Source organism: Amblyomma maculatum, chromosome 2, assembly GCF_055883805.1.
Source record: "Amblyomma maculatum isolate TAMU_Amacu chromosome 2, ASM5588380v1, whole genome shotgun sequence".
NCBI classification, from domain to species: Eukaryota; Metazoa; Arthropoda; class Arachnida; order Ixodida; family Ixodidae; genus Amblyomma; species Amblyomma maculatum.
The window spans coordinates 220,045,242-220,058,625 of record NC_139345.1 but is presented as its reverse complement, the minus strand read 5'-3'; the positions used below and the strand labels follow the sequence as shown (position 1 = coordinate 220,058,625).

Sequence of the window (13,384 nt, the reverse complement as noted above, 5' to 3'; positions counted from 1 at the left end):
ATCGATGGGCACCGCTTAGCCCCACAACTCAACACTGAGCATTGTCTTCTTCTTCTGCCTTGAATATAGGGCCCATACCCACGAAGAGGGATTGGCCAGGGTTCAGTGTGTACTGCCAAATGTCCTACGCAAACTGAATTAGTGCATTAAAGTAATTGTCAACTAAACAAAAACATAAGATTTAAGATCTCAAATTGAGATCACACCAAGATCCCACACCAAGACACTTCTTTCTTCACTTGCTGAATGCCAGCATGGTATTCATTATTAATATAAACAGCGCGAACACGAAGACAAAGGACAAGATAAAAAACCACAGTACAAGCGCTGACTCACAACTATGCCTAAGCCCTTGATAATGAATAATGAATTAATAATGAATAAGTACCAACTCGCCCAACAAAGTATCTTGGCCAGCATGGTATGCCACATAACATTACCCCCGCCGCAGAAGCACAGTCCCGGTGCGTTCTAGGTAAACGAAGCAGCGCATGAATAATACGGCTTGAGTCGTGTCCCGTGCACAATGTCGGAAGCTCGTGGTGCAAAGACTTCAGGTTCAAAGGTTCGATTTCGTATGTGACGTCGGTGACTCGGCACAAAATACGGTAGGGGCCTGTGTAGCGTGGTAGAAGATTTTCACACAAGCCCACCCAGCGTGATGGGAGCCAGAGCAGAATGAGAGAGCCTGGGGCATAGTGCACATCGCGATGGCAACTGTTATTACGGGATTGCAGGGAGCCTTGGGAGGCAAAGAGCCCGTCGCATGCAATGTGGCGAGCATCACTAGTGCAGGATATGGCATCACGAGCGTAGGTACTAGTGACGCCGTCAGTAGTGGGTAGCGATGTATCAAAGGGGGGTAATGGGTGTCGGCCAAAGAGCAGGTAAAAGGAAGAGTAGCCAGCGGTATGACGTGAAGAGTTATAGGCAAATGTTACAAAGGGTAGATTAATGTCCCAATCCCGATGGTCACCAGAGACATACATTGATAACATATCTTTGAGCGTCCGGTTGAAGCGTTCTGTGAGGCCGTTGGTCTGAGAATGATAGGCGGTGGTAAATTTGTGGCGGACGGTGCACACACGAAGTAGCTCGTCAACCACTCTGGAGAGGAAGCAGTGACCACGATCCGTGAGCAGTTCACGAGGGGCACCGTGTTGTATCACGTCGTACATCTGTAGCGCAGCTAGTCGGGATCGCGTGGGTAATGGCGTAATGCGTAGCATAGTCGGTCGCTATGGCAATCCATTCGTTGCCCAACGCAGAGACCGGGAAGGGTCCAAGCAAATCAACACCAACACGGAAAAAGTGGGTCAGTCGGGATGGATATTGGCTGCAGGTGTCCTGATGGCAATACAGATGGTTGTTTCCGACGCTGGCACAGCTCACATGCGGCCACATAATGCTGAACTGAGCGATAGAGACCCGGCCAGTAAAAACGTCGGTGCATGCTGTCATACGTACGAGACACGCCAAGATGTCCAGCAGTGGGAGCATCATGAAATTGTTCCAAGATAGTGGAGCGCAGATGTTTCAGAACGACTAGCAAGCGCTCAGCGCTGTCAGGTCGCATATTGCGGCGGTATAGTGCGTCCCCTTGAAGTACGAACATGGTGAGGGCGGTATGAGACTGGCCGGTAGTCAGACGGTTGATGATAGACCGGAGTGCGGAGTCCAAGCGCTGTTCTTAGGCTATGTGAGAAAAGGCCGAGGAAGACAGGACACATGCGTCAATGTCACAAGCCGTAGAACTGGGAGGACCGACAGGGTGGAGGGACAGCAGTCTGCCTCTCGGTGAAGGCGACCAGACTTACAAACCAAGGAAAAGGTGTATTCTTGCAATCTTAACGCCCAGCCTCCCAAACGTCCAGTAGGGTCCTTGAATGAAGATGGCCAGCACAAGGCATGGTGGTCAGTGATAACAGTAAAGGGTCTTCCAAAGCGGCATCCAAATAAGGGTGGAATCTCGCAATAGCCCAAACAAGAGCTAGGCACTCCCTCTCTGTGATAGAGTAATTTTGTTCTGCCCTAGACAATAGGCGGCTGGTATCATCCGGTATCGTCCGGTAGTGAGGTATCGTCCAGTGTTCCCCAGGGCAGTGTTCTGGGCCCATTGTTATTTCTAATATGTTTTAACGATCTGCCAACCAACATTACCTCTAACATCCGTTTATTTGCTGATGACTGTATTATCTACCGTAATATTTCTAATCCAGCCGATCATCTTGTTCTACAGACAGATCTCGACCATATAACAAATTGGTGCTCTATGTGGCAAATGACGGTTAACACTGACAAGTATAAATTAATGACTTTCAGCCGCAAACTATCAAATTCCCTTTTCACCTACTCCCTCAACAGCAACCAAATCACTGCAGTGCCTTCATACAAATATCTCGGTATTTACCTAACTCCAAACCTTTCTTGGTCGACAAACGTTAATAAAATAACAGTTAAGGCTTCACGAACCCTCGGATACTTAAAACGTAATTTTCATGACGCGCCATCTGACACTCGAAAACTAGCTTACCCGCCACACTACTAGTTTGTCCGCCCACAGCTTGAATTTGCTTTGCCCATTTGGTCACCTCACCAAATACATCTAACACACAGTCTTGAATCTATACAGAACCGTGCTGCACGCTTCATCACTCGTGATTATAACCGTCATTCCAGCGTCACTAACATCAAGTTATCGCTATCACTTGCGTCTTTAGAATCCCGTCGTACAGTAGCACTTCTTTGCTTATTTCATAAAATGGTTTTCAGTCCTCACAGCCATGCATTACCTTTATCACGGCCATCTCGTACATCCCATCGTCGCCACAATCATAGCAGCTTTGCGCGTATTTTTGGTCGTACTAAAACGTTTAAGATGTCTTCCCTTCCGCGTGCCATAAATCATTCGAACAGCCGTCTTGACGATGTTACTAACACCAGAAATCCTGCCATGTTTCGAGATATGATAACCACGATCCTCACCCAATGTCATGCTTTTATGTGCTCTTACGGAAAATCACTTTTACTACTGTCTAATATGAACAAAATTATACTCTTTTAAACACAGTGCCGGATTGTGTTCCTTTCCCTATTGCCACATTTTGAACATTGTATAGTTATTATATATTGTATAATAATCACCAATGTATAACTTGTGTTTTTATCTTAAAGGGAGGGATAAAAAGCGGGGAAAAATTTTAAGTGTATTCTGCTCGGTACTTCTTGCTAACTATTGTATAACGCTTCTCTCAAATCGTTGTTTTTGCTCTGTTTATAACTTCATGTATGTACTGCCCCACTCACACAATGCTCCCATGTTGAAGGGGCCTGTGAGTAACTTGAATAAATAAATAAATAAATATGCAATCACTCTGGTGCGGTCGTGGTGTCGTTGAGCGAGGATAGCTCCAATGCCGTGACCACTGGCGTCAGAGCGGAGTTCGGTAGGGGCCAAAGGGTTGAAATGGGCCAAGACGGGTGGATTGGTGAGAACAACGATAAGTTCGGACAAAGCTGCAGCTTGGTCAGGGCCCCAAGAGAAAGGTGCATCTTTTTTCAGTAGGACAGTGAGAGGGCGAGCAAGGGCTGCGAAGTTCCGGACGAAACGACGAAAATATGAACACAAGCTAAGAAAACTTCGAACATCAGTAATGAACGTGGTGTGGGAAAAGTACGAACGGCACGGATCTTACCAGGGTCAGGCTGAACACCAGCAGCATTCACTAAGTGGCCAAAAACTTTGATTTACCGATGGCCAAAACTGCATTTCTTCGAGTTGAGTTGAAGGCCGGCGTGGCGGAATAGCTCGAGAATGGTAGAAAGGCGAGAGAGGTGGCTGTCATAAGGCGACGAGAAAAACAATGACGTCATCTAAGTAACAAGGACAAGTCGTCCACTTGAAGCCACGCAGCAACAAGTCCATCATCCGTTCGAAAGTTGCAGGGGCGTTACATAGGCCAAAAGGTATGACTTTAAATTGGTAGAGGCAATCAGAAGTGATAAATGAAGTTATTTCGCAGTCGCGTTCATCGACAGAGATTTGTCAGTAGCCAGAGTGAAGGTCGATGGAGGAAAAGTAGCGGGCATTCCATGTAAGCAATCAAGAACATCGTCGATGCGCAGAAGAGGGTACACGTCTTTTCTGGTCAACTTGCTGAGGTGGCGATAATCGACGCAGAATCTCCAGCTCCCATCTTTCTTCTGGACTAGCACAACAGGTGACGCCCAGGGACTGTTTGAAGGCTCAATGATGTCGTCGGCCAGCATCTTGCTAACTTCACGTTGAATCACCTGGCTCTCGGAAAGAGAGACACTGTACGGTCGCTTGTGAACCGGAGCAGCATCGCCAATGTCGATGCGGTGGGCTGCAACAAACGTTTGTACAAGAGGTCGGGCCCCAAAGTCAAAAATGTCGCTATATGAAAGTAACAGCTTGTAGAGCGTGTCGACAGAATCGGGTTGCAGGTCGGCTGTAATCATGCTGGAAACAGGATCACGGTGTAAAGGAGACGACATAGGAGCGGTAGGGGCTGTGCAAGGTGCAGAAGGAGGGTCGGTAGTTAGGGCTGAAACTTCAGTCGGTCAGCGGGGAAAGTTCAGCAAATGAAATTCCGTCAGGGAGAACTTGGGTCAACAAACTAAGTTTAGGACTGGGAGAGTGGTGCGATTCTGAGATACGTGTACGATGAGGTGTGGGAGGACGACGTGACGCTGCAGGACGTCTGTAATTGGGCACGCCAGGTAGTCTCCATCGGGCACGGGCGGGAAAGGGCATATAGGAATATAAACATCAGCTTTCGGAGGGAGGCGGGAATATTTTGCTGAGCGGAGGCGAGGGGGCGTGGAGAGGTCTTCGGAGCAGAAGGGAAGGTCCAGACGTAGAATGCCGGTCGAGCAATCAATAAGGGCTGAGTGAGTGGTCAAGAAGTCGAGGCCAAAGATCAGGTCATGGGGGCATTCCTGGAGCACTGTGAACAAGACTGGTGTGTGACGACCAGCAATGGTTACACGGACGGTACACATACCAAGCACGGCAGCAGGGCTGCCATTGGCGACACGAACGGTGGGCGAAACTGCTGGCGTCAGGACTTACTTCAGGCAACGACGAAACGAGGAACTGAGGACAGAGAGTTGGGCACCAGTGTCAATAAAGGCAGAGACAGGAACACCATCCACAAAGGCTTCGATAAGGTTAGATTGTGGAGCAAAGGTCAACAGAGGTTTTTCAATCCGGGTCGCGAATGCAGCATCACCTCCGGGAGCTGCATCGTCTAGTTTTCCGAGAAGCGACCAGCATAGGACGGTGAAGAATTACGACGAGGAAGAGGAGAGCGGGAGCATCGGGTTTGTGAGGAAGGCGACCGGCTGGAAACACGAACAGGTGGAACAAGATCTGCATGGGACGGGTCAGGTTGGGGTGAGGAATGGCGCGGTGCAGAGACTCCACTGCGATGCACATAGTAGAATGGGCGTGACGGCATGGACCAGCGGTTGCGGCAGTGACGGGAGATATGACCAACACAGGAACAGTTGAAGCAGATTAGGCGATCGTCAGCTGTACACCAGTCATTAGGATTGCGGTAGTGGTATCGAGGCATAAAGCTGAAATTAGAGGCAGCAGCGATCACAGGAGGGGCTGAATTGGAGTTGATGGTGTCTGGGACGTGGCCAATAGAGATGCCCATGTTAGCAACCTCCTGGCGAACAACAGCCTGGATGAAGGATACCATAGGAATGGTGTTGGCTGTCAGCTGAGAGGAGGAAACAGCGGGAGCCATGGCCTCGAGTTCTCGGCGGGCGATTCATGTCAAGTTAGTCGGGTTGGAAGGCTGACGGAGAGTAGGCAGGTCAGTACAGGACGAGGTGGCAGCTGTGTTCAGCAGGCGGTCAAAACGGTGACATGCGTTTTTGTTTCGCCTGCTCGAAGCGGCGGCACACCTGAAGAGCAGAGTCCACAGTTGAACAGTCCTTGCATTAGAGAAGGTAAAAAGCGTCGTCGGCTATACCCTTTAGTATGTAGCCCACTTTATCTTCCTCACTCATGGCCGAGTCGACTTTTCGGCACAGGGATAGGACGTCTTGTATGTAGGAAATATATGATACGGACGATGTTTGGGTGCGAGATGCCAGGTCTTTCTTCGCAGCAAGACGGCGTCCAATGGGTTTGCCTAAGAGGTCGTGAAGCTTCTGTTTGCATACGTCCCAAGATGTCAGTTCGTCTTAGTGCGTTTCGAACCAGACGCGCGCGGTGCCGGTCAAATAAAATATGATATTTGCCAGCATGAGCGTTGCTTCCCAGCGGTTGTGTTTGATTACTCGTTCGTAGAGGGCCAACCAGTCGTCCACATCAATGTCGTCGGTCCCGCAGAAAGTGCCCGGGTCCCGGGGTTGAGCCATGACAACTGTTGGGGTGGCGGCCGTAGAGGGGGTAGTGTCTGTGGACATGATGACGGTACCGACGTGGCGTCCACTGCGGAGATCCAGCCTGTTGTACGGGATCGATGATTTCACCTCCACCAAAGATGTTACGAGTGGAAATCACGCACCGATGGGTAACACCACTCTAAAATCGATGGGCGCCGCTGAGCCGCACAACTCAACACTGAGCGCCTTCTTCATCCACACACCCAAACACTTCTTTCTTCACTTGCTGAATGCCAGCATGGTACGCCACATAACAATATCTTCAAATTATGACTTTTGCTTCAGCATCAGCAGTATTAAGCATCTCTCGGTATCGGTCCTCTAACCCTAAGACGCAACATTTCTCGCCTGTGCCTGTTTCATAAACTGTACCACAACTGCCGCCATCTCTGTGATTCCTTTACTAGTTCCACCACTGCACACATCATCTCGTCTGTTCAACTCCATGAGCATCCAGCGCTTACATAGATCAACTAAAGCCTTTAAGAAATCTTTTCTACCAGCCATAATTCAAGAATGGAGTCAGCTTCCCGAACATGTTGTAACTGAACGTGGCCCTACTAGATTGAAAGGACGCCAGACATGTCATTTCGCATCCTAACCGATTGCTTCCTCTTCATTTTATTGCGCCTCGTTCATTTGAATTGTTTGTATTTGAGCATTTGTCTTTTGCATCTGTTTAAACCATCAACAATTGTTATTTTTAGGTGTTGCTTCCTCCCTACCTCTTATGTAATAGCCCACCCGGGGCCTTTAAGGGTCCGGCCTTTAAGGGCCTTTAAGTAATGATGAATGATGATGATGTATAGTAGGTAATGCAGCGGTGGTGGTGGGCCTTGGGGAATCAAGACGTCACACATGGTGAACCAGGTGGTGGACTCCATTGGGTGGTCACGTGGTAGCTAAGAAATTACAGTCGAACCCGAATATATCGAACCCGGATATATCGAATTTCGGTTATATCGAACTCACGGAATATCCCCTTGGAAATCCCATGTAAAAGTATAGGAAAGCCGCGTCATATATCGAACTCAATTTCACCAGTCATTCGATATATCAAACTCCACACCACGCACTGGAAAGCGTGCCTTTCCCAAAGACGATCGCATCACCCTCAGCCGTTTGCCGCGTGACGTTTTCAAGCCACGCGGGGCAGTAATGAGAGGGGACAGCTCAACTAGGGCAGCACCGCGCCCATTCCCTAAAGGCGCACGCACTTGCGGGTATCGTTTCCCGCGCGCCAGCAAGTGACGTTTGCAAGCCATGTGTGTGATTGAACCAGAGAGAACCGGTGGGAACGAGTGGGGGAAAACACGACAGAGCGAAGCGCAAGGGTGTGCCCATTCTTCTGCCGAGCTATCTCTCTCCTTCCTCTTTCCCGGCCTTCGTTCGCAGTATCACGCGCTACGCAGTAGCACGCGCTACGCATGCGCCAAGCCAGCTCAGCCCGTTATCAGAAAGAACGTTGGACGCTTTCTCCAGCGTGTGTTGTGAACTCTCTGCGCGCGGCAGCAGCACAAAGCGGCATTTTTTTTTGCGGGAGTCGTTTTTTTGCAGCGGCTGACGTGGCTATGGCGCCTGCGGAAGTTAACAAGAGGCAGATTTTTTTTTTTTTTTCCCCCGAGAGTCGTCTATTTTTATCGTTGTGCTGTACGCGCGGCGTAGTGTAAGATATGGCGTTACGAAGCGGCTTTTTTTTTTTTTTTTTTGCGGGAGTCGTTTATTCTTGCATGTATGAATTAACGAAAGCACGCGGTCAGCTGCGATCATGACACCGGCTTTTAGCCTTTTTTGCATCAAACAGCATTTGCAGCTACTATATCATGCTGATAAATCGAACCAGGCTTGCGCAATCAAGCCATCACGGGCAGTCTGCCAAGTTCGCTCTCCGCCGCCGCAGGAGTTATAAAAAGATAAAACACCGATAAAACACCACCACCACGTGACGTTATCGCTGCGCAGCATCTTGGCACGCTGCCAAGAAATGAGCTGTGGATGAGACGGAGTGCCGGCGACACAGAAACCTTGTTTTGAGCTGCCGCTGTGGCTCGTACCGCAGAGGGACGCAGTTCCAACAAGTTGGAAATTTTTTGCTCTGTCGCTGCCGCTCGTCGCCAAGACCGCATGTCGCTTGCATGTGAGCGAGCTGGCCTTAACGCTTTTTTTTTCCAAATTCTCGAGTGCAAAAGTGACGGGTGGGTTCATTATGCGAGTGAGTTGATTACGCGACAAATACGGTATCGTTTTTTTGCATCTTAAATGCTGTCCCAAGCCGATTTCTGTATATCGAATTATTGATATATCGAACTATTTCGCGATCCCCTTCGAGTTCGATATATCCGAGTTCGACTGTACTTGCTATGCTGTAGCTATGCTCACGTGACTTGGCCGCCATCGTAAATCTCAGAGCGACGGAGAAATGTACAAGAAATTGGCAAATGTATGTAGCAAGAGCTAAGGCTCTTAAAATGCTCTATCAAGTCAAGAGTGCAAACTGTTCGGCAAAAGTGGCCACAACTACACCCTGCAAGAAATATAGGAGCAAATTTATCAACACAAACAGTGACATTATTACAAAAGATTTAGTAGAAAAACGAACACTCACCGAAATAAAAAGAAAAACATCGACATTTCGGGGCCCGTACGGTTCCTTTGTTCACAATGAAAGCGGATGGATAAAGGAAATGGCTTATGTACAGCTTAGATGGCGTAATGAGTGTGTGTAAGTCTCGGGCAGATTACCCGGTGTTCGGCTTAAAATGTGTCGTAGTTTGAATGTGCAGTGACTCAAGAAATAGTCGTGATGACAGATTCCTCTCCGTCACAATGACTGAGGTGTCCCAATCGATGCTGTGCTTCGCAATACTCAGCCAAGGCACTTTCTTTTATGCGGCTGATGCTGCTTCAAACGCATGACAAAATTACCGGATTCAACAATATTCCACAATTATTACATGGAGTCTTCTATACAACTCCAGGATATCGATTAGATTTGACCCGATCCTTCGCTCTCATAAGTTTTTGTTTTCGCTTGCTTAATGGCACGTGGGCGATATGGATGCTGTATTCTTTAGATATTCTGGCTTTTGCCTCGCTGACTCCTGGAGCGTACTGGATGCTTGGCTGCTTGCTTTTGTCAGTGACCTTTTCATCCGAGTTTTGACGCAAGCAGAGTTGTTCGGCAGTCTTGAGGATATGTTGCAGGTACCCGTTGTTTGAAAGGTCGTTACTCACCACCTGCAGGTTGGCGTCAAGTTTCTTAAGGCTGGAGCACAGACGGAGAGCATGGCTGTAAAGTGCTTACGCAACAAAGAGCTTATGTCCAATAGGGTGCGCTGAACGGAAGCTCATGTACCGACCAGTGTGTGCCGGCTTTCGGTACTCTGAAGGTGCCATCCCATTGGGTATCCTTTAATAAGCACGAAAAGGAAGGAAATGGTGTCATCAGTTTCTTTTTCCATTGTGAATTGAATTGTCGGTTGGAAGGAGCTTAGGTGGTTGAGGAATCGGCTTGCATTCTGTCACTGAATCACACAAAGACTGTCATCGACATACTGGAGGAACAGTTTTGGAGGTGGATTAAACAAGCCCAGAGCTTCTGTTTCGATTGACTCTACAGCAATGTTCGCACACACCCCCGAGTCATTTTAATTAATTAGTTAGAGATGATTAAGAGAGCTCATTAATTAGAGCCAATGAAGTCAATCAGATGAGGTCAGTCGGAAGAAGAAGGGAGTAATGTCAACATCCAAGGGGAGTCACGTATTACCCAACTTCCATGGGGTGTCACGTCAAGGTGTGATGCCACAAACTGGAATCCTCTTCTCCTTCTGCGTCTCTTCTTTCTTCCACAAAGAATGCTTAAGCATTCCCTCAATGTGGGTGCCGGAGTGATCTCAAACGTTTTCATAACAGCCAGAGACAAAGCGAAATCAAAAAAGAAAAACAAAAAGGCACCAGTTTCATGCTGGAACTGTGTGTGTGTTGCCGGGTATCCTAGCTGAATGTAACCAAATAAATAGAGAGGTTTTAAATAGAGAGATTTAGCTTACCGTGATCCTCTACCGCACGTGCACGGTGTGCGCAAGCTGACGCGGGAGGTCTATGTGCCACCATCTATCGGCGTCAAGGGGATCTGGTCAAGCGCAGTGCAACATGCGGTGGCAGATCAGGGTAGCAGATTGCAGATCACAGTAGCGGGTTGCGGATCACGGTAAACAAACTCTCTAATACCGCTATGTGCGCTAGCCCTTGCGAAACCACTGGACAGCCATTGGGAGTTGCCTCTCCTAGTCTGCATTGCTTCTTCATTCCCCAAAGTTCATTAATTAGCACAGACTATTTTGCTGAGCTTTTAATTACTGGCTTAGAAAAAGAGCCAAAGTAAATGTTGTAGATCACCTCGAGAAATGGCTAGCTACATTGTTTCCACCTTGCTAAAAATTACTTAACTGTATTTCACGGCCTCGAAAGAAGAATGTCACGTGACTAGCAGCTAGCCTAAATCAATCGCCCAGTGAAAACACAAAGCTTCATTGGCAACAGAGTCCCAAAGAAAAGCACATTTTTCTTATTTGGGAGTTGTTCCAGTGCTTTGAAGTTACGCCACTGTTACGTGAAAGTGGAAGCTTTTTTCTTTTTAATGTGCAAATTATCATTTATAGCCCGTCAGGAGGCACTTTGTATAAATGCCAGCATGATGGAAACAGCAGCTGGTTGTTTTTCGAGAGGCTCAACAGCTTTTGCACTGAGACTTTGCTCCTAAGTTAGCTAAGTAGATTTACTAATTATTGGACTTTGGCAAACAAAAAATGCTGCAAATTAGCAACTCTCAACAGCTCTCAGTTCGTTTCACTGGGGGCTAAAGAACACCATGTTTATTTTTAAACCTTGCTTGCATTTAACTCCTCTTGAGCCGCCTTGATTTTACATTGCTTCTGGTTGTTATGCAAGCATGCTCGGCAATCAACCTGTTCACTCAGTGCTCGAAACGAAGGTGCAGAAAGTAAATCACACATATCTCTTGGGTACCAACGGATTTTGCACCTGCATTTGCTGGTTGTCCGAGGAGTGTTCTGCATGGCGCCATTCCTCAGTGAGCTCATGCACATCAGTCGTCAGCTCCTCATTGGTGCGAGTGGTTATCTCCAGGTGCTCGCGCAGAACCACGTTGAGCCGCATCAGCTCTCGGCCCCTGTTCACCGCAATGGACACACCAATCAGGCCAATCTTTGATGGACATTCGCACGTTTACTAACTTCCTGGCTGTGGTGTTAATGGCAGACCAGAAGTTTAAAAAATGCTTGCTGTGCCCAGCTAGATTTTCTTAAAGATCACAAATGTAAACTATTCCATAATCAAAAGGTACTGCTGTGCCTATGGGCATCCTTTCATTCTAGAGCTACTTCTGGAAAGACAATATCATGTCTCACCAACACGCCCAAACAAATATTTTGATGAAACAGTTCCGATTCGCCTTGTTCCTAGTACTTTGTTGGTGCAATTAATCAGCACACACACTGTTAGTGTAAGCTTTTGTAACAAGTAACACCCTGATGTTATGCACGAGATCTTGTTATAATGCACGTGTTACATCATGTACTAATACATAAAGCATATTTCACTTTCACCATTTGCGTGGTCACTCATGCAGATGGCTTACTGACACATACAAAAAGCACCCTCCGATACCTACTTTTGCAAGGTTCATCCTTACTAGGTTGTTGCCATAAAAAAAGACAGAGCCAGAACTTCTTCCATTGTCTTAGCGTAGCTAAAAGACCAAAGGTGCACACTGAAGAGTGCAGGGCCTGGCTAATCTTTTCCTTGTCCTTTAACACACGGCCCATTGAATAATATGAGGTGACCCTGGCCAGCATTGTTCGCGCTGTTCACAGAAGATTCAGCACCATACGCTGCCCTTCAGCCATAGTCACTGAGCTGACAACACAGTTTCTGCCATTCATTATGCGCACACAAGTGCACCAAAGATATGCCGTGGTTCCCGGTACTGCTACTTACAGAAGAATGGCATCACACATCTTGTACCCATGGAGTAACAGAGGCAAACAGCACAAAATCTATTCACTGCAATTAAATAATCTAAACATTCACTCTATTGTGCACAACTGCTTTTGTCTAGTTCAATTTGTAATTCTGACAAGCATTCCCATTTCACTGTTTACTACGAGGCCTCCCCTAAGACGTTTGTAACTAGGTGAGCTGAAAACTATCAACAAAAAACAAAAGCTTTCAATTTCTCTGCAACAAAACAGGCATAAACAAGTAAGGCGATTAATGTAATGGCACAAAACAAACAGGAGACTGATTAGGATATCCCTGTCCGTCACGCCATCATTCCTGCCAAATCACGCTTTAGGAGCCTATTTGTGAGCCATACATTTTGCCACTTTGCATGCACAAACTCCTCAAAAATGCTGCCAGTCATTCTTGTCTAGCATTGCTACGAGAGCTTCTGCAACATTACAAAGGCCACAAGCAACCACCATACTGTGGTGAGCCCTTCGTACGGCCACCACATGAACACCACGCAATGACCAGAGCTCCTCAAGACTACCAGTTGCAAAACTTCCCACAGGGCCCATGTATCAAAAAACGGCGGTTTTGATTGGTCAAAATCGGGGTGTTTACGAATGGTGGCGGCACCCGCGGTCATTAAAGGAAGCTGCGTCTAAATTCCAAACTTTCTGGTTGTTAATAAATGCACAGCCGTTATGAAAAATAAAATTAGTTGAAGACTTGCAGCAGCAAAAATTATTAGGACAACAGCCATATAGAAGATGGAAAAGAGGAGAGAAAATTTTGATTTCTAAAAGGCAATGGAGGCAATAGCAAAAAGCTTGTATTGAGCGCTTCCAGATGGCGCGACAATTCATAGACATCCGAAAAATGCGCACAAAATCCGGTCACTTTTTGAAGCGGAGTTTCACAAATCGCA

At 47.3% G+C, this 13,384-nt stretch overlaps 1 protein-coding gene across 8 annotated transcripts in view; it reads right to left on the bottom strand.

The window, feature by feature from the left end:
- LOC146201321 (uncharacterized) overlaps nt 1-13,384 on the bottom strand; it is a 464,239-nt gene that overhangs the window by 286,332 nt on the left and 164,523 nt on the right. For all 8 annotated transcript variants that reach the window (XR_014705310.1, XR_014705311.1, XM_084595762.1 and 5 more), the window contains one exon: nt 11,473-11,620. Coding sequence is in view for 6 of the 8 variants with exons in the window: in XM_084595762.1 (XP_084451888.1) it covers nt 11,473-11,620 (148 nt within the window). In the remaining 2 variants the exon portion in view is untranslated. The remainder of the gene's footprint in view (nt 1-11,472; nt 11,621-13,384) is intronic.